We start from the raw sequence: 20,559 nt of genomic DNA on the forward strand, positions 1-20,559 counted from the left end.
ACTTCTAAGCAGCTGAATGAATATATGTAAAAATGATGGAGGTGTTTGATTATTTTTTTTGTCACTGACATCATGATGTAATTCGGGAAATCAGTGGTATGAAGTTTCAAAAACTTGTTGCTAAGTAACATCTGTAGCTTTCTGCTCTCTCTTATGTTTCCAGAACTTTGATTCTCTCGAGGGATCCATCCAAAACCTTCTGTCTGTGCTGTTCCCGCCCTTTGAGGCCACCGCCCCCACGCTTCTCAGCCAGCTCTTCCAAGTCATCGACAATCATTATCAGGGAGACGCCCTTCGGTGCTTGCTGGACTTTCTGGTCCCAGCCAAGCACATCTTAGACACCGTGCAGCAGGCTGCATGTGTAAGTCATTGTTTGTAAACCCCAGTGGGATGCTAAGCTAAAGAGACTTTTATGTACATTCAGCACTTTTGTTAATATAGAGCAGAATACTGAGTACACTTCTTTCTGTTGCCCATGTCCTGTCCCCTTTAGGCTCCATACTCTGGTGTTCTTTTCGTCTATGAGGGCTGGCCTCTGTGCTTATGTGACCAAGTTGTCGTCCATCTTGCTCCCATCGACCCAGTGCTACTTCAGCCGGGTGATTTTTATCTCCAGGTGGCACCATTCTGTGACCAATCAGCTCGCATCGTGGTTTGCAGCCTCCTGGAAGACGAGGACTTATTGGAGGAATTAGTAGAGGAAACCCCAATTCCTGAAACTTCCTATCCTTGCATATTCAGCCTCGACTGGTTAGATGAGCTCAACAACGGCCGCCAGGGAACGCCTCTCAGCCGATGCCTGCTTGCCACAGAGCAGGGCGTGGTGAGGTTACCATGGGAACGGGTGGCCGTGCCTGAATTTGCCGACAGGCCACACAGTGCTAGGAGTAGTATGGCCTCTGCTCCTCGCTCATATCCTGCTTTGCCATCTCCGCTTCCTCTCCTTTCACCTCTTCCTAATTCTTCATCTAATCAATCTTTACCACTTATTCCTTCAAAGGAATCTGCACTCAAACTGCTTCCTCTAACCATTCAAAATTCAGTTTTAACATCTTCTTCACATCCCTCTCCCTTCTCCGTGGAGACCAGAATATGTCCAGCAAAGCACGGTATTGCTGTGTCGCTTTGCTTGGTTGATGTTAGTGCTGCTTCTTCGTCAAGGCTGATCAGAGTTACAGAGACTGAATCAGAGCCTAAGCCTTTAGGTTGGGTGTCCCCTAACACGTGGGATAGCCGCTTTACTGGGAAAGGTACAAGCACAAGACCAAGCACTGTTTCAGATACGTGGACCCCTACGAATACTGATCTAATTGTATGCAAAGGTCAAGATAAGGGTGCTGAAATCACAGCGCAAGATAAAGGTAAAGATAGAAACCTTCAAGATACCAGTAGAGGTGAGCCAGCACCCATTGTTGGTGCAGAAGGGGAATATATTGATATCCTTCAAGCCACTATGCTTTTCGGTAGAGCTCAGTCAATTAAAGAAGAAAAACAAAAATCAGAGGCACAAATCCAACCACATGCACAAATTCAGGGACAAATGCAGAGATATCTGCAGAGACCTGCACAAATCCAGCCACAGGATTCACACAGGCAAACACAAGGGCAGACGGCAACACGGATGCCACCTCCCACACAGTGGCAAGCACCAGTGCAGCTACCTGCAAAACCTCAAACGCAAAGTCATCTTAGACCCAACGAGTCTGCAGAAAAAGGACCTCCATCCACTTTCAGTCCTTCCCAGCCTCACCACCCTCACTCTGACTTCACTGATCCCTCTGAGTGTATCCGGACTGTGCATTTCTCAGAGAAACCCTGTACTCCATGCATGAGAAGAAAACAGGGCGGAAAGGTTTCCAGGGCTCAGGAGCTGAGGTGTCGATACAGGGACTCCTACCAGGCTGCGCTGCAAAATCCCGTCACATTTGGAAAGGAGAAAGAGAAAGGAGCTGCATTAGCTGTGGTGGAGGAGGATGGTGATTTCTCACTGTGTAAAAACAGACAGGGGCCACTTGAGAATGAAACAAGGGATCTGTGTTTTAATTTTCAAAGAATGTATGGTGACTCTGGGATGCAAAACCACCGTCCTCAAGCTGTTTGTAAGGAGTCGGGAGAATATGACACAGCTCCGTATTGGAAACCAGGAGATATAAACATCACCCCCTGTATGGATTACAGGGGAATAAATGCTTGTCACTTTGGTGAGCTACCAGAGCAGACATATGATAGGACCACAGTGCCATTTAGGGAACCACTGGATGTAAACTCTGCCTATGGCAGTACACACAATGTGAATGGAACAAATTCAACAGTAGAAACACAGATGACTAACGCTAAAGCTCAGTCGAGCTCAAATGGACAGTCACGTGTCTCCACCAAACACCACGGATTACTATTTAGTTCGAATGAAATTTCTGGGAAGCACGTGACCCTCAAACCCTGCGAGCAGCTGCCAAACAGAACAAGTTCTGCGGGGAGCCCTTTCACAGCATCACAAAACACACAAGTATGCACATCGAATAAAAGGTGTTCATCCCTCTCCACTGCTGTTGTGGACACCTCAGAGAAGTGTGAACTGGTTATCGTCGATGGTAAAAATGTCAGGAGGAAAGAAAATAGCAACTCCTGTGCAGAGATTCCCCAGCTGCATGTGGTTAAATGTAAAAACAGCACCGCCTTCAGATTAGTTTCACCAAAGATCAACAGGAGGAACATGGCTGTTCTAGGTACATACTTAAGTCATTCTTCTCTGTAGTTGTCTTTGCGGTCATTTTGGTGTTGTTAGGTTCATTTTATTTTGTTTTCAAACTTTGTTCAGATGGTGATCAGCCTGGCAGCGCTTCCATAACTAGTAGAAACAGCCAGCAAACACAGAAACCATCACAAACAGATACACCTCTAGTGGCAGGGACACAGAAGACCTCCCGGCCTCCCTCTGTTCGTCCTAGACCTGACCACTTACCTCTAGGATCTCCAGACCCCGGAGCCCACCCCCTCTATCTGGGAGTAGCATCACTTACAGGTAATCAATTTGATATACAATAAATAAAATAAAAAGCTATCCATTAATATCCATGTGCACTGATTGAAGAATCATCTTGGAACATTGTTGCTCTTTCTCACAAATACCACTGTAAAAAATACTCCACTGGCCTTATGCAAGTATGCTCTCTGAGTACAGCATGCAGTATGCGGCACACCAGAAGTCCAGTAGCTAGCTGTGGCTTTACTAGACTGTTGGGTGCAGTTACACATCAGACTGCTTAATGACCTGACTGCACCTCTGTTGGATAAAGTCTAGAAAGGTTCAGAGCTGCAGTGTAAAAGCATCAATATAAAAATCTCATCTGCTATCTAATATATGACATTATTTCAGTGTGAGAGTCTGTATCTGTGATTTTATTTATTTATGAAAATAAATATTTTATTGTTTTTGCGCTCATAGAAAACATTTGCTTTGCAACATTTGCTGTGAAATTCACTTATAAAGTGTTGTGTTTAACTTGGAGGCATCTAACAGTGTGGTTTCAGAATTCAACCAAGTGAATTCTACAGGAAAATGTGAATGACCTTGCTCGGGTCTAGTTTGTTTGTCTTTGGTTGCTGCAATGTGTTGTTGGACTCCTCATGTAAATGTGAAGCAGGCGACTCTACTGACCTGTAGTTAGAGGTCATTATGCAATGATGAAATCTTAAATATGAACACTGCTGCGTAACCCATTACTCCTAATAGAAGCCTTCACTACTATGCATTGTACCTAGAAAACATTGAACCATCTGTTTGCTTCTCTCTTTTTTGATTATTATTATTCTAGACTTTGGTCCTCACTATTTTGTCAGCTGCAGTATTATTTTGCAAAGTTTTTCTCACTTTTAAACTTTTGAAAATATATCAGCTCGTTTGTGAAAACCCTCCTGCGTATGCAACATATTTTATTTTTATTTTTATCCTCATCTCTCCTTTCTCTTACCCCTCCAGGCGGCAGAGACAGGACGGGCAGGGCAGTAGTTGAACTGTATGGTGACCACCCGGGATGGCGAACAGCTGTAACAAGCCAGGAGATCTTCCAGATGCTGCTCTACTTCCACTCTATTACCAGGTAAGAAATGAATAAATCATTCAACCAAACACTTAAAATAGACCCTCTCTGCATTCACAGACCTGCTGGTAAGCAGGAGTTTTCTCATTTATGTGGTTGTCTCTGTTTTATTTGTGGAAATACTGTGTGCTAGTTGGAATGTTTGTTTTTGTAGGACAGAAATCAGAGACAGTGGGATGACACTAGTGTTCGATGCGAGGAAAACTAATCCTCAGCCGCACCTCTATAAAGCTTTGATGACTCTTCAGGTATGAAGCAAACAAACTTTCCTTATTACAGCTTGCTACAGCTGATCACAGGTAATTGATGTTTTATGTGTTAATCTCTGGCTGAGTGCTCCTGTTTGCAGATCATAAATACTGGGTGAAAGATCAAGTCCTAAAATGCATCAGCACCCTGCTTGTTTGCAAGAGAGCAAGAGATGACATTAGTTTTCAGTATACATCTGTTGATTTATTTGTCATGATTAGCTCAGTGGAGTGTTAAATCCTTGCAGGAGCAGCGCCCTCAAGCAGTGAGCAGTTTGGTTATGCTGGTGGACAAAGAGAACAACTTCAGACCAGAAAGGTGTCCAGGGATACAGGTCAGCTTTTTCACTCTTTACATCCATTTTTAAAAGAAAGCCCTCGTAAAGCAGGGGAGTTAAACATTAGGCCCAGGGGGCAGAATCAGCTCAGCACAAACGCTAATTCAGCTCACTGAACATCTGTGTGTATGTATTACATGCCATATATGTATATATTATGCATTATTTCTAAGAGTGCAAAAGCATGTGTGTCTAGCCATGCAAATATCTTACATCTTGAGACTCTTTGCATTTACAGTCCTGTTCCCCAGAAGACAATTTCTTTCTTTTGTGAATGAAATCTAATCTCCTATATGTGTTTGCAACTGAACTCTGCCTCCTGACATCTGACCCACGTTAACTCATGGACTGAACATACACACACACAATGGACAACTGTACCCTCAAACACACAATAATAACATGGAGTGAACCACCACTCACAACCACTAGCACTTTATATAGCCTCTGTAGAAATTATCCACACCCTCACTTACCTTAACTGCACTACTGTATAGCCCTGTGTAAACAATCATTCTGTACATACGATAATTTTTAACCCTACAACTGTTTACAACTTGCATAGTTCCCATTTCTGTATAGCTGTATATCTCAGATTCCTGTAAAGTTATTTATTTCATATTCTGTATAGTTTTTCATATTTATATCCTGTCCATATCCTGTACATAGCTTGTACTCACTACAGCCTGTACATACTTATAGTTATAGAATATTCACAACATACTTCATACCGTGTACATTATAACATACCATAATAGACCCATTTCTGTAATATACTTACATATCTATATTATTGCTAATATATATTGTAATATATCTATATCACTAAGCACTTCTGGATGGATGCAAACTGCATTTCGTTGCCCTGTACCTGTGCATGTGCAATGACAATAAAGTTGAATTCTAATTCTAATTCTAATTCTAACTAGCAACAGCTAAATATTTTGTTAAGAGAGTAAAATATGTCATATTGCATGACTATCAGCTGTTGAAGGAAAGAACAGGTCTTTAATCAAAGATAAGTTTTCTTTATCAGATGTTTTGTTTTCAACGGTGTATAAGATGAACTAATTACAAAACTAAATAGATCAAAACGATCTGCTGTTGATCTTATAAGGACAATCATCTAAATCAAATACCAGCAAACACACCGAGAGGTCCAAAGTTCCAGTTTTGTCCGTGCACTAATTAGTTAAAATGAAAGCAAAAAATGTAGAATTTGAAGGATTTAATAAACCAGATTACATAAAGATCTACAATGTGTCTGCTAAAGGTGATAAGTGAACAATCTCCTGTGGTTAAATACTGAGTAATGACTTAAATATGTTCCTGGTAATTTGACAGACTGATATAGTGACATCAGTTAAATCGTTGCTGAAGCTGGTGGAGGTGAGTCAGCTGAGTTCACACCTGGATGGGACACTGTCTCGTGGTAACGTTGACTGGAAGGAGCTACATCAGGTGAGGCCGTCACATTATGATATTAACTGTTTCCATTTGTCCATGCCTGTCTGCCTTTTCACTGCTTAGCCACATCTTTTGTTCTGCAGAAACTCTTCCCATTTGTCTACGATCTGCATGTGGCCTCCAGCCTGCTCCTGAGAGCCATCAGCAAGCTCGAGGAGCCCCGCAGGACAGATACTGTACAGGTACTTGAACACTTGCCTTTGACTGGTTTTTCATTTTGTTATTTGGACCTTGGAAATTGAGGTTACCTTCTCCTCAGTAACTACTTCTTTGTTTGGTCTTTATGTAACAGGGTGTGCAGCAGTGCATGATAGACCAGAGGACTCTGATGAGGGATGTTCTGGAGGACAGCCGATTGGTCAGCCTGCAGAGAGAGGGTGGAGCTATCCTGGCTAGGCTAAGGAAGCAGAGCGACCTCAAATACCCCCACTGTGAGGACTTTAGGTAACCACGAATCATCCTAATGCTATGTTTGCAAGTGTAGAAAATCCCAGCTGTTGTCCTACAGTCTGATTCAGGTTTTGCTGTGAAACAACAAGTGTCAGTATCTTTCTATAACTGGCAATTAAACATTGTTAGAATAGCAAAGTGTCATCTTAACATCACATTTGCCGTAGTTTATTGAATATGAAACAACAGGTACAGGAAAGAACATGAGGCCAGACACACTGATTCATTTATAAGTAAGTGTTTTCCTACACTTTGAGTAGGTGCTGGCCTTTATCTTTTCAGGTAAGTTACATTAAAAGTGTGGTCTCATCTTCAGTGGGGGTGCTGGAGTACACTGAAATGTTTAAAATGACATTCACTACTTTTATCAACTTCTTTGTGAAGCCTTTGATGTTACGTTTTCCTCAATACAGTGATGCAGTGGACTCAGTGACAGGTCTGTACAACCACGTTGAGGAGCAGGCTCACGTCCTCGTGCAGCGGTCCAACGTGTCGCTGGAGCACCTGGAGTACCTGCTCCAACTCAGAGAGATGGAGGGGCACTTCACACAGGTACGTTGACTGATGTTCTGTTTACTAAGGTTAAAGGTTTCTTATTTGAAAAGGTATTTTTAGACTAAAGTTGGTGTAGGTCCTGTGATCCTGACATCACAAAAGGCCACTGATTCAGCAAGGAATTAGGTGGCTGTATTGAAGTGTAGAATTTCAGGATTTTTGTGTGTAAATAAATTGAAAGTATAATTTAGCTGTAATTGATCATATAGAATATAGTGTTAAAAAGAAAAAACGAGGGCTTGTGCAAGATTTCCTCTAGTTTGTGGCTTTTAATATCACTTCATTACAAATTTAAATCAGGCACTGATGGTAACTTATTTATGCTCTAAGTTGATATATATATATATATACACACCTCAGTGTGTATATATATATATGTGTATATATGCATACATATTATATATACATATATATATATTTATATAAACAGGTAATATGCAAACAGTTTATATTTTATTCCTGCTCTCTTTGTGTTATAATGCGAATGAACAACAAAAAAAAACTAGACACTAAAACATTTTAATTAACTCAGTGCTGCTTTTAACTGAGAAATGAAAAGCAGCACATTCAGTTTAGTTGCAGCTGAATATGCATATGCATATGCACACACTGGAGTCTGCACATATTCAGTTTTCTTATATGCTACATTACCAAATACATAACTTTTGTGTCTCCACCCCTATGTAGATTCAGCAGTGGTTTAATGAGGAGGGAGAGCACCATTTGTTGGAGGCAGAGTCAGTGGAGGACTCTGGAGACAGAATGGAGCAGATCCTCAACATCTTCACTGGTTTCCTAATTGAAGCTAATGTCAGTCTAAGATTTTATTTGTGATTGCCACTCTCCCTGTATTTGTGTTTGTTTGTGCAGCTCTCTGAGTCTCTCTTTCTGTCCCCCTGCAGGACCGACGGCACCACGCCATGTCTTTGGTGTCAGAGGCCGAGCGGCTTCAGCAGAGACGGATCTCCTACCCAGAGACTGAGGCGTTCAGGGATTTTGTCTGTACCTTCAAGTCAGGCCTGGAGGACTTCCTATGCCGAGCAGAGGCGTGTGGCAGAGAGCTGCAGATCATGGTCAACGTGTGCGATTTTTGTGAGCAGGTTTGTATTTGATACTTGTCGCTTGTTGCTCTCATACTGCATGTTTTGCCTGTTTGGGAACCCCAAACTTTCATACTTTTTATCCTGTACTTTGCATTTTTTAACATCTGACTTTCTAGGTTAGAACTACTCGTTTTTTAAAAAGTAGTAAGAAGTCTTTTTCATTTACTTTTATTTAAATAGACATTTCTTTTATAAACAGGCTACAGCACTGTCCAGTGAATGCATTGATTACCTGGACCAGTGTCAGTCCAGAATCCATGCAGTGCAGGACCTTGAAAGCGCCTCACAGGTTAAACAAAGAGACACTCTGCTCCAAAACCAAGACTCTAGTCCAAACATTGCATCCCTTTGTCAGTTTGACATCCATACAGAGCAAGGCTCACATCCAACCACGACCGGTGTTTCCCCCTCATGCACCGACAGCTCCATCCTCCAGGCTTTCCATGACAGGTTCCAACAGTTCAGCCCGGAGAAATTCCAGGAGGTAAAGGCACAGGCCAGCTTCCTGCAGGGCTCCCGGGGGATGCGTGTCTGGAACTTTGCCTGGCTGAGAAGTCAGGAAGCCCGGCAACAGCTTCAGGAGAGGATGCACAATGTGGATGAGGTTTATCACCAGCAACCAGATTCTAGCAGCTGGTGTGAAGGTCATTTTGTTGACGTGGTGAGCACTAATGTTCAGACAGCTTCTCCCGGCAGCCATAATTTGGTGGTACAATCAACCCCTGGGCCTCGGCATCCGCAGTGGGAAAGCATCATGTCAGGAGCGGTGGATTTAGGAAAGAGAAGACCGATCCTGGGCAACAACTGCGCTAATTCAACAGCTGTAGCCTGCTGTAACATCATCGTTAAACCTGAGGATTACAGTGAGGCTGGAATTTACCAGGGGTCAAAGGTCGCTCCACAATCTCCTCATAGGTAAAATAATTTCTTTGGTTGTCTATCCATCCCTCTTATTAAATATTTAACTCACTTTGATTTCCAAAGCAAGTCTCACACTCTTCTGTTAGATAATATTTGTAATATTTGGGAGAATTTCTCTGTGTAATAATAATTATAATCCAATTATAGTAATTGTAGATGCCCTGTGCATTATGTCATGGTATACAAAATTTAAACAAAAAATACAAAAAGTGTTTTGGATCTCCGCTGGCATAAAAAATAAAGATTTATGGATCTGAATAAACATTTAAGATGATTAAGAACCTTAAAGGCAGTTTTGAGTTGGTTTTCTGTAGCATGGCTGTGCTACAGAAGTAGTAACAGTGTCTCTGTGTCATTTTTATACAGGTCAGAAAGGAGAACAGAAAGAGAGGTGAAGAGGAGACAAATAAGCAGAGCTAGGAGCGAGAGAGACACTGCCGCTCTGTCTCAATCCCACACTGTCGGCTGCCAATGGTTTCCATGGGGACGGGGTTTTGGGGTGAGGTCAGCGAGTCAGGACTCATGTACCACACGAGTGGCAAAAGCAGGATCATCTACTCCTCCAGAGCAGCGAGTTCGAACCCCATCATCTTGTTCCCACCATGGTCAGCCGTCTTGTCGAATCCTCCAAGAAGCTCAGAAGTTTCAGATCTCCCGCCATGGGAGCTTCTGCTCAGAAGACTCCTGCATGAGCGACCACGGGACTGTGGGGGGTAAAGGGACTTCATGCTGCAAACACTCCAGCCTGCCCACTGGGAGGAATGAGGGGACCTGTTGTTTAGAGAGTCCACATGGGAGTGCCAGCCGCGCCCTGTAAGTCTTCTGTGTGTGGGTGAAATCATTATGGCCTATAGAGAATAAGTAATATTTGATGATTAACTTTAATTTGGCTCATCTTATGTGGCTCATGTGAGTCTTTCATGCACTCTTTTCTGTCTCTAAGCTGGCAATGAAGAGCTACAGGTACTGTCTGTTCACTTTCCCTCTGTTTTTTCCATCTTTGTGTCATGGATTGATGGAACGGGCTTACTGAGCACAGACTATCAGTGCTGCTATTACCTCACTGGAAATTTCGAATATCTTAAATACTGTGCTGAGAAACTTTGTTTGCAATAAATTTACATTTAACCCAATGCAGAAGAAGTTGGGGGAAAAATGTAGGTTCGTGGTGTAAATATTTATCTGTGCCCAGCGGGTTGTTTCCATAATTCACAAATGCTGGCTTTTTTTTTCTTACTATATACGTGACGGAAGCAAAATAATAATGTATCTATCTGAAATGGGAAAGATAGCTGATGATAAGCGTAACAACGAGAATGTACAGTACTGTGAAAAAGTCTTGGACCACCTCTCATTTCTTTGTATTTTTCTTCAAAGAAGTTTGTTGTATTTTTTTAATAACTAACACACTGGTACACAATCATTCATTATGATAACTCAACATTATTGAAGCAGTGTGAGGTCATCTTGACAGAGAATAAAACAAAAGGCAGCCAACATCCGAAAAAGAAAACACTTTCAACCTTTCAACCTCAGAACTGTACACACAGATTTTGCCTTATATACTGTATTCCCATTTATGTTTGCACATTACAATAAACCGCTGCACCTTTACCTATATTTGTAGGAAAATATAAAAAAAATAAGGGCCGGTCAAAGACTTTTACACAGTACTGTAGTTATCAGAAGATGTCTGCACTTTTTTTTTACCTGAGCATGTTAACATTTGTTTAGAATATTTTGTATGATTATATCCTCCTGTCACCAGGAGGCTGCAGCGTGTCATGGAGGAGTTGGTGTTCACAGAGAGGGAGTATGTCCGCTCCTTAGGCTACATCCTCACCCACTACCTCCCCCTAATGGACAGACTAGACATCCCCCAGGACCTCAGGGGCAAGCGAGGGGTCATCTTTGGCAACCTGGAGAAGCTTTATGATTTCCACAGCCACTATTTCCTGCCAGAGCTGGAGGCCTGTCCAAGGGAGCCTGCGATGATGGCCCGCTGCTTTCTCAGACACGTGAGTAACAACTCTGTGACTGCGTTATACTTTTTCATACAATATTTATTCTACATAATGTTTTTACTTCTTCTCAGAAAAAATTTTCACTTTACATTAAACTGTATTTTTCCACAGAGTGAGAGTTTTGGTCTATATGCTTTGTACAGCAAGAACAAACCTCAATCAGATGCCCTGATCCTGCACCGTCCCCATGACATCTTCAAGGTTAATTTACGCCTTCCTGTCAATGAAAAACTTTTAAAGCAGTTTTCTAACTTAATGATGTAAAGGAGATTTACTGTATTTATTATAACTCTAACTTACAACTCTAAAAGAGCTGAGTGATTAAAAGTATTCCACAGACAACGTTTTACCCCTCAGCTGAAGGGGCTGATGGGCTATTGTTGTTACCCACTTACCCCGTTACTGGCAGGTGGAAGGGAGGTGTGGAGACCCAACTATGTGAACATGATAAATCAAGAATGAGGCACTGTAGGATTTTCAAATCGATACGATTAGGGATGGGTATCGTTTAGGTTTTATCCGATACCGGTGCCAAATCGGTACTTTTGAAACGGTGCCGGTGCTTAAACGGTGCTCGAACCGGTGCTTAAAGAATGGAGAACACAAACTTTGTCCAAAAACCTCTCATGTTCAGCTGGGTTTTTTTGTAAAAAGATAACAATGTGTGCCTTTTCTGCAGCTATGTGGCATATATGGTATCACTCTTGGCTGGAAGCAGTGCTTAATCAATGGAAAAAACACAAACTTTGTCCAAAAACCTCTCATGTTTAACTGTTTTCCAATTTTTCTTTGGTCATTTTAGCCTTTTTGGCAGGGTGAAGGGAGTATCTGCCATCAAACAAGAAGACAGCCGCATGTAGCTATGATGATGTTTGCTAGTTCACCTTACATGCATTAATGTAATAACGTGGTTAGCCTACTCAACGTAAATTACACACGAACAACATTAAGCTACTCACGCAGAGAAGAACGGCTGCTGCTGCATCATCATCCTCATCATTTCTGCTACACTGGCAGGGCTAGGGGCCAGGACTCTATTCTTCGGGTTTTTGGGGTATGTTGCTCCGGGTCCGATAACTGGCAACCCACCCGACGTGCACGGTGTGAGGTCTCGCAGCAAGCTATCAAATACCGCGCATTTCTCGGCTTTAAAAAAAAAAAACCGCTATGCGTCGCCAGCTGTTTAATCGAATTCTTGGTGTTACCTCCTTTGACAGTATCAGCTTAAAGCACTTGTTGCAGGCTGCTGAGTTTGCATATTTTGCTGTGAAGTACAGCCAGACTTTTGACCGCTTTGCCTTGGGCATTTTTAATCTGTAGCTCTGCTCTAACAGAACGTACGTACCTGGCCCCGCCTACTATCCTCGGAAACGTAAAATGATTGGCTAGAAGTGTATCACAGCTCAGGAATAAAAAGCACCGAAATAAAGCACCGAAATGTGCGCTGCTTTTCCGTCTGGTTACTACCGTTTATGTCAGAACCGACACCGGTACCCATCCCTAGATACGATAGATGCACCTGGTAAAAACAAATTCTAATCTGTGTGACCTCGATCTCACGATCGGGGCTTTTGAAAGTTTCAGAGTTTTCTGAAAATCTGGTGTTTGCGGTAACTCAAGAAGGAACCTAGGCACCTAGGATGTTCAAACTTGTACCATAAGTGCATTTTCTAGGAAGCGTAGGGGTAGCAGTATGTTTAATAATGCACCCTTCCAAGGTATATAAGAACAGCTCCCACCATTGTCCAACAGCTACAGTAGGAGTGTTTGTGCCATGCTTTTACTTTTTAGACTTACGCTCTACCTTTTTTGTTCCTTCACAGAAGAAGCAGCAGGAGCTGGGAGACATGATGGACCTTTCATCCTACCTTCTGCGCCCTATCCAGAGAATTAGCAAGTACAGCCTTCTGCTCCAGGACATGTTAGCTTTGGCTGGCTCATACAGGCCAAAAGATATAATCCAGGATGCACTGTGCACTTCTAATATATGCGCGCAAAGCGTGTCCGGCCCAGCTGTGTATGTGCCTGACCTGACGAGCAGTGAGAGGGAGCGGGAGAGGGCCGAGATCCAGGCTGCCGCAGCTCTGATTCGATTTCAGATGCGTCATGGCAACGATTTACTCACCATGGATGCCATTCAGGATTGTGATGTAAGATTTTAAAACGGGAGGCCGGGTCAACTTAAATTACAGTTGTTGCATGACAGTGACAGTTGCGTCCCCTTTTTTCTGTCAGGTGAATTTGAAAGAACAAGGCCAGCTGATTCGCCAGGATGAGTTCACGGTTTTCTTCAGGAAGAAGAAATGTGTCCGCCGCGTCTTCCTCTTTGAAGATCTGATTCTCTTCAGCAAGACCAAGAAGACGGACATCGGAAACGACGTGTACATCTACAAGCAGTCATTCAAGGTCTGCACATGTCCTTGCTCATCAAAGGGTTGTCAGAACCTAAATAGTCAACCCTTTTTGAACCTTAAAACACAATTTACAAGGAATTACATGTCAATGCTGCTTGAATCCTCCAGGATGAGCAATTTCTACATCTCTTTCTATTTTCTTCTTCAGACAAATGACATTGGGATGACTCATAACTCTGCTATGAGCGCTCTGTGTTTTGAGATCTGGTTCCGGAGGAGAAAAAGTGAGGACACCTACACTCTGAGAGCCTCAAGCGTGGAGGTGAAGAAATCCTGGACCACAGACCTGGAGAGGATACTCTGGGATCAGGCTGCTCATAGTAGAGGTTGTGACAACATACTGTCTTTATTTAGCATTTGACCCAGTGCACGGTGCTTCACAGGTTTAAAAACATATTGTGAATCTACGTTTTGTTCCAGAAATGCGCATGCAGGAGAGGGTATTCATGGGAATGGACCGCAAGCCATTCATGGATATTCAACCCAGTGATGCTGCAATTTGTGACCGAGCTGTCAGCTGTGTTGTTACCGACAGAAGTAAGGAGCTGCACATACAACATTTTAAACTAAATTCCACTTCATCTATCAGATATAACATAACAATTCAGAGTTCTCTTGCAGTCTTGGTGTTATTTCCACCCTTTGTACTATAGTTTTAGTTTTTTCAGTTAATTAAAAGTTTAACATTTAATTCATCCATTTAACCCTCCCAAAAGGCTTGAGGTTGACATTAGGTTGTAATTATTATTGTGTCATGGCTCTGGGGATGGTTAGGAATTAATTGAGTTGAAAATCACTATAATCCATTGCAAAAAAAACAAAAAACATCATTCCTTTTCCACAGCTGATATGCTTGCAATTGGTGTAACACCACCAAAGTGTAACATTCCAATTGGAATCTTTACACTAGTAAAGATCCCCTGGATACAGGAAATCTGATCAAGGGCTGTGTCCTGAAACATATTTAAGTTAAATGTGACAATAAAGGCACTTTACGTGTTATTTGAAAAACTTTAACTTACAGTGGGGGAAATAATTAATTGATCCCTTGCTGAATTTGTAAGAATTTGTAAGTGTCATGTCATTGAATAAAATAAGTATTTGATCCCCAAGCAAAGCTTTAGCACTTGCTGGAGAAACCTTTGTTGGCAACCACAGCAGTAAGATGGTAGTTGGTCACCAAGTTTGCACACATATCAGGATTTTGGCCCAATCCTCTTTACAGAAACTCTTAATCCTTTATCTTTCTTGGCTGTCAACAGATTTTGTATATGGCTGAGGTCTGTGACTGGCTAGGCCACTCCACGACCTTAACATGCTTCTTTAGCCCGACAGTATGGGTATGGTATGGGGTGTGTCAAAGATTTTACGCCCATTGAGTCATTTACATAAAATGGGCTTGTTCTGCCCAACTGCCTTCAGATCCTCCATTGTAGTTTGGACTAATCCACCACCTTTCTCATTATCACTCCCACCTAATGAAGCAAGATCCTGCATGGAGCTGCAGACTAAGCGCAACTGATTGTCATTTGTATTTCTTCCATTTCCAAACAGTCACACCAGCAGTTGTCATCTTCTCACTAAGATTCTTGTTGATTGTCTTGTAGTCCATTCCAGCCAGCAGGCCTGCAATCTTGTCCCTGATGTCCTTTGCCAGCTCTTTGGTCTCGCCCATGGTGGGAGAGCTTTATACACATAACAATTTGAGATCAGGAGTATCTGTAATTAACTGATGAATACACTGATTGTAATCTGTGGGAACCACAAATCTGGCTGGTTTGTAGTGGATCAAATGATTATTTCCTCCACTGTGCATGTATCACTTACAAAGAGCACATCAAACAAAAGCTATTATAATTGAGGAAGCGCTGAAATACTCTCAAAAACTACTTTTTTGTATTTTTATAAAATTCTTTAATGAATTGTTTTTAATCAATTGCATATCATTTCATTCTTCTTGTTCTATCACATCACAGATAATTTTGGGGAATGGGGGGCTGTGCATCAGTTTGGTCTTTGTTGTACTAAACGTGTTATAAAGCGCTTTGAGGGTCTCGAAAAGCGGTATATAAATGCAATCCATTATTATTATAAACAAATTTTTATAGCACTGATTTTATTGATTGCCCTGACATTTGGTAAAGCCCACTAATCCAGCTACGGAGAGAATACTTTTTCATGTGCATGTACTTCAACAGTCCTCATTGCTCACTAATCAAGCCCATTATTGTCTCATTAATATCTATGTATGTCGTCAGTCCCTGTGGCGTGTTGTTCACACAGGGGTTTAGACTATCCCCGACCTCACTCCATTGGCTCTGGCAGCACCACCTCCACCACCCTCAGCCAATCGTCTTCCTCATCCGGCCGTGGCTCACTGCCCCCTGCCGGACATCCCGGGAACCTGTCGCAGGGCGTGGATGCCAATCCAGCTGTCTGGTCCTCCCCTGACGCTGTGACTGACAATGAACTCAACAATCATCACCTACATCAACATCACCTTAACTATGAGCAGTGCAATGATCGCCATCCACTGAGTGAGTTTATTTTAAGGTTTTTTGTTCCCTATAGAGAGACGTGTTTGTTTGCTGCTGACTTTTTAACTTACTAGTATTCAAACAGTAAATGACTAAATGATAAATCAGAACTAATCATATGGTGATTATCCTAACATAGAGCAGTAGTTATATTTAAATCCACTGGAGGGTTTAAGTTTATCTTTTAGTTTGGCCCAATCTAGTGGCACAGCAGTGTGAAAAACTGCAGTGCGATCTTTACTAGGTTTCTATTTTTTTCTTGAACATCACTATGAAATGTTAACTTATATCAGTTTGATGTCAAAAAACCTGTTTTCTTTCCGTGTAGTGGACAGCACCGAGTCTTCTGAGGAGTGCACGAATCTCTTCAGCAGCTCGGAGCACAGCTGTCTGTCTGCCATCAGTGGCGAAATAGTGGACGACTCCTCCTGTGTATCTCAGAATTCACAGACCCACCCACAGACCTGTCGGACACCCAGCCTGAGGCGAAGCAGCTCACCGACAGCTACCAGAAAGAAGCCAGGTGTAGCTCCCAAACCTCCTCATCTGGCTAATTCTCAAGTGCAGGTGAAGGTGTAACAAGGCAACCTGGTGAATTAGTAAATGAGCTGAAAATTATGGTCTCAGCGTTTCTCAGGTTGTTTTTGTAGCTCAGTTCATTAGCAGGTCTGATGCAGCAGTTTTCCAACATGACGATTCAGTGTCATTAAGAACTTAAGTTATGCAGTTATGTTTTGACTTTTTTATTACATGCTAATATATTTGAGTGGTTTCTTGTTTTGCAGGGTGATGCACTTATAATTGGAAAATCAACAGAAGTTTAATATTGAATCCCCAGCAGAAGAAAGGCAGGTTAAATTCTACATTTATGTCATTTTTCTGTGTTTTTTTATATTAAAAAAGGATACTATTCATGTGTATGTGGTAGTGCATATACACGGGGGGGACAGCATTTAAAATTCCTTAAAAAATTACGAAACCAAGCCCTAGCTTGAAAGACATACACCATAAAACTTTCTGTTGTTAAACCTTTAAATTTGAATAACAGCAGCTAACCTTATGTTGGTCATTTAATAGTCTTTGAAGCCTAAGGACACTTCTTAAAGAAATAGTGACAGATGTGGTTATATCAGTGGCACAGCATTCAGAATAATATGCGCTTTTAATATTTTTACAGATTGGACTTCAACTCAGGCTGGTCAGTCCTGCTGCGGTCACCCAGCAGAGATGGATGAACTATCAGAATGAAAAATATTATGTACAACCAGACTTTGTCATTTTAGAGGCGTTTGGGGTTTGCTTTTGCATGTGTCATACCTCAGTCACTCAAATGTGGTAAATTTGATCATATGAAGAAGATAAGGCTGTGATGCTGATGTCACACATTCATCATGAAGTGTGAAACGTAGCGCCATCAGTGGGAGTTTTTTAATAAACACAATCAGATATGTGATACGAGGTGTGCCTAGTCTTTTTGCCCATCAGAGTCGTCCTAATGCCCCCCAATGCAGGTTTTACCTTTATAAAGAACCAGGTATCTGCTGTTACAGCTGTGGTGGATTAAAACCATAGCAAAAATATGCAGTTGAATAGGAATAATTATACCTGCTGCCTCACATTAGGTCACCAAAAATTCCAGAAAAACATTCTCATGTCATGAAATATAACTAATATATATTTTAAAGTGTGATTTGTCTTTTCTGCTGATGTCTGGAGGCTGTGTTATAAAAGAGCCCCTTGGGGTGACCAGATAGCAAGGAGGCATTCTATGACTGCATACTTTTTAAAATATGATTTGTATGATCTTCTATCCTGTACAGCTTGTACAATTGTTGATTAACAGGGATCATAGAGATAATGTTTTATTTATGGCTGTCTTGAAAGGTAGCAGCTCATGTGAGACAAACACCAGAGCAGCATGTATAAACCACTCCAATCTAGAGTATTTAATGCTTTTTTTTTTCTTTTGTCAAAGTCAAAGCATTGCTTAGGAAGTAAATCGCAATCATGTATTTTTGCCAGCTTAACCACATTGTTCTGCCAATACGCTCGCACAGAGCCCAGTACTACTTGGAAACTCAGGCTTAACATGAATGGGGATAAACTGAGAAATGTGGATACTGTATGGATTGAAATATAAAATTAATTTAATTAATCTACAGTAAATAACACTCGTAAATACATTTCTGTTTCTTCTGTACTGTAACCTTTTGAGGGTCCTTTTACTGCCACTGTATTTTTAAACTGATGCTTTTTACCTGTATGCCTCTAAGTTTCTTAGTAATCCTCCACCCACCGATGTATCTGTACGGAGAGACTAGTCACTCGTGTGTTTTCATATCTTGATTTAAATGACTGTGTGTGTGCAGGGAAGCAAGAAAAGCTACTTCATAATAAGCAGTGAATAGAATAAGGCCTTAATCTTGCAAGCAGAAACCACTTACCGTCTAGGGTCCACTAAGCGTTACATCTGCTCCATGTACCAAGTTTCTCTTTATGAAAACGACCATTAAAACACATTTTTAAATGTGTTTTCTTTAAAGGTACCGGTGATGAGTGTCATGATTTTCTAAGTTTTGTTATTCTATGTAAATATAAAGAGTATACAAATCATGACAGGAAAAGCTAAGGCAGTAACACAGTAGCCTTTGGTTTGCATGTTTGTTTTTCATGGCACTCACCTTTTGTGCATCTGTATCCCTTTCCTTTGTGCTGACTTGCTTTCTTTTATACTTTTTATTTGTTGATGTAAATTAGTTCTGTTTCTTAATTTTTCCTATTCAAGGTCAGTAGGGTTGTGTTGTTTCTTTCCACCCTGAATTAAGGTCTAAACGACTCAGTCATGTGAGGAGCAAAGAGAGGAAATGCAGCCCTTCCTTATTACACACACAACATCCTCACAGATACAGACACTTACTGTGCTACCTACATACGTGCATGATATATTCTGATGACAGTATAATTTTGCAAAAACTAGATTTTTTTTAATGTTATGTTTCAGCCGTGGTCTTCTGTTTTGTCTGTTTGTTGTTTTTACAAAAGCCATTTCATATTGACCATCTGACCTGTAAGCAACATGAGGAAAACCTCATCAGTGCTTTTATATAACCTAATGTTACTGAGCTAAAAACAAACAAACAAAAGTTGGTGTTGTAATTACCTACCCTTAATTTGAAAAGTCAGTGGGATGTGTTCCTGTTTTACATTGTAAAATGTAATTTATACTTTTGTGTTCAACAATAAATTAATATATGATGTAAATGATTTGGGGAAAACTTGTTTTTGTTTTTATCTTTAAATTTAGTGAGTAAGTAGTAGTGTAATTATTTACTCACATCAACTGAGCCTAATTGCTATTACTTTGCTGAGTTAGCACTGTTTGTTTTAACACATGATTTACTGGTTTAGGTCGTGAAGAGAGTCTGTCACAATGCTAGATGCAGAATGAAAGTTCACAAAAAAGGAAGGAGTGTTGTCTCTCTGACCTTCATAACTAAAAACAGAGTTACTGATGTGAGGAGCAGACAGATGGGGGCGTCCCGATTAAGTTACACATGCTACAAATATCCCTCAGGAGCTGTTACACTGTGCAGTCTTTAACCAATAAGCAGCAGCAGCTGAAGTGTGATTTTGCAGAGTGAAAGGACACGAAACCTGCTGCAGATATGAGCCAAGGTAGGGCAGAAGGGGAAAAAAAGGGTTTTAACACCTGCAGATTAAGATGCAACTTTGTCATCATTTTAGGTGGGGGAACTTACACAATCGGTGGCTGACTAAATACTTTTTTGCCCCACTGTATTTCCAGTCTCGCTGACCAAAGTCCTTAAACACATTCAGAAATTCACACACCTCTTTTGTTACTAAACTACTGTAGAGCCCTTTTCCTTTCACACACACGTTCATGTCACTACTTTGTCTGCAGCAGCTTTATTGTTTTCCGCCTGTATTGTGAGTTTAATCTCTTAAGATTTTTCGGGTAGTATAGTTTTATCTTCCTTTGAAAAATCAACTGCTCTGCTGCCACTACACTCTTTCATGTTTGTGATTGGTCAGATGCTACCAATGCCACTCCTTACATGGAAACGTGCAGGGGAAACCCTGGATTTACTCAACAAGCTGTTAACTAGCTTTGTGATCACTTTTTTTTGTTGCAGATGTTAGGGTAAGTGAATCCAGATAACAGAGAGACACCCTGAGTATATTGAAGGGAGGCAGGCAGTGTTGGACCCTTTAATAACTCTGCTGGAAAACTGAACTCATATTTTCCAGCAAAGATTTCACATGTAGAAACTGTTTCTTCTCCATCAGTAGTGCATACAGCTCCCCCTTCAACTCACCATTCTTGGTTATCAGGCTATTTAAGCACTGGCAAGCCTTAAGTTAAAAAACATCTTAGCGTTTG

At 41.3% G+C, this 20,559-nt stretch overlaps 1 protein-coding gene across 3 annotated transcripts in view; it reads left to right on the top strand.

The window, feature by feature from the left end:
* The window catches only part of LOC113013286 (pleckstrin homology domain-containing family G member 4B-like), a 39,444-nt gene extending 20,023 nt beyond the window's left edge, over positions 1 to 19,421 (top strand). Inside the window, exons 2-25 of one of the 3 annotated variants that reach the window (XR_013904382.1) lie at positions 164 to 361; positions 494 to 2,726; positions 2,819 to 3,022; positions 3,980 to 4,100; positions 4,255 to 4,348; positions 4,597 to 4,683; positions 6,031 to 6,147; positions 6,237 to 6,335; positions 6,446 to 6,597; positions 7,017 to 7,155; positions 7,846 to 7,968; positions 8,061 to 8,258; positions 8,461 to 9,176; positions 9,549 to 9,995; positions 10,951 to 11,200; positions 11,318 to 11,407; positions 13,030 to 13,356; positions 13,442 to 13,612; positions 13,769 to 13,946; positions 14,041 to 14,157; positions 15,879 to 16,157; positions 16,486 to 16,680; positions 16,943 to 17,005; positions 17,335 to 19,421. Coding sequence is in view for 2 of the 3 variants with exons in the window: in XM_080295644.1 (XP_080151770.1) it covers positions 893 to 2,726; positions 2,819 to 3,022; positions 3,980 to 4,100; positions 4,255 to 4,348; positions 4,597 to 4,683; positions 6,031 to 6,147; positions 6,237 to 6,335; positions 6,446 to 6,597; positions 7,017 to 7,155; positions 7,846 to 7,968; positions 8,061 to 8,258; positions 8,461 to 9,176; positions 9,549 to 9,995; positions 10,951 to 11,200; positions 11,318 to 11,407; positions 13,030 to 13,356; positions 13,442 to 13,612; positions 13,769 to 13,946; positions 14,041 to 14,157; positions 15,879 to 16,157; positions 16,486 to 16,724; positions 16,943 to 16,981 (6,021 nt within the window). In the remaining variant the exon portion in view is untranslated. Of the gene's footprint in view, positions 1 to 163; positions 362 to 493; positions 2,727 to 2,818; positions 3,023 to 3,979; positions 4,101 to 4,254; positions 4,349 to 4,596; positions 4,684 to 6,030; positions 6,148 to 6,236; positions 6,336 to 6,445; positions 6,598 to 7,016; positions 7,156 to 7,845; positions 7,969 to 8,060; positions 8,259 to 8,460; positions 9,177 to 9,548; positions 9,996 to 10,950; positions 11,201 to 11,317; positions 11,408 to 13,029; positions 13,357 to 13,441; positions 13,613 to 13,768; positions 13,947 to 14,040; positions 14,158 to 15,878; positions 16,158 to 16,485; positions 16,725 to 16,942; positions 17,006 to 17,334 lie in introns of those variants that run through there. The other 2 variants (XM_080295644.1, XM_080295645.1) reach the window with 2 other exon arrangements.
* Positions 19,422 to 20,559: the final 1,138 nt, after the last annotated feature.

This window comes from Astatotilapia calliptera, chromosome 20, assembly GCF_964374335.1.
Source record: "Astatotilapia calliptera chromosome 20, fAstCal68.1, whole genome shotgun sequence".
Lineage (NCBI taxonomy): Eukaryota > Metazoa > Chordata > Actinopteri > Cichliformes > Cichlidae > Astatotilapia > Astatotilapia calliptera.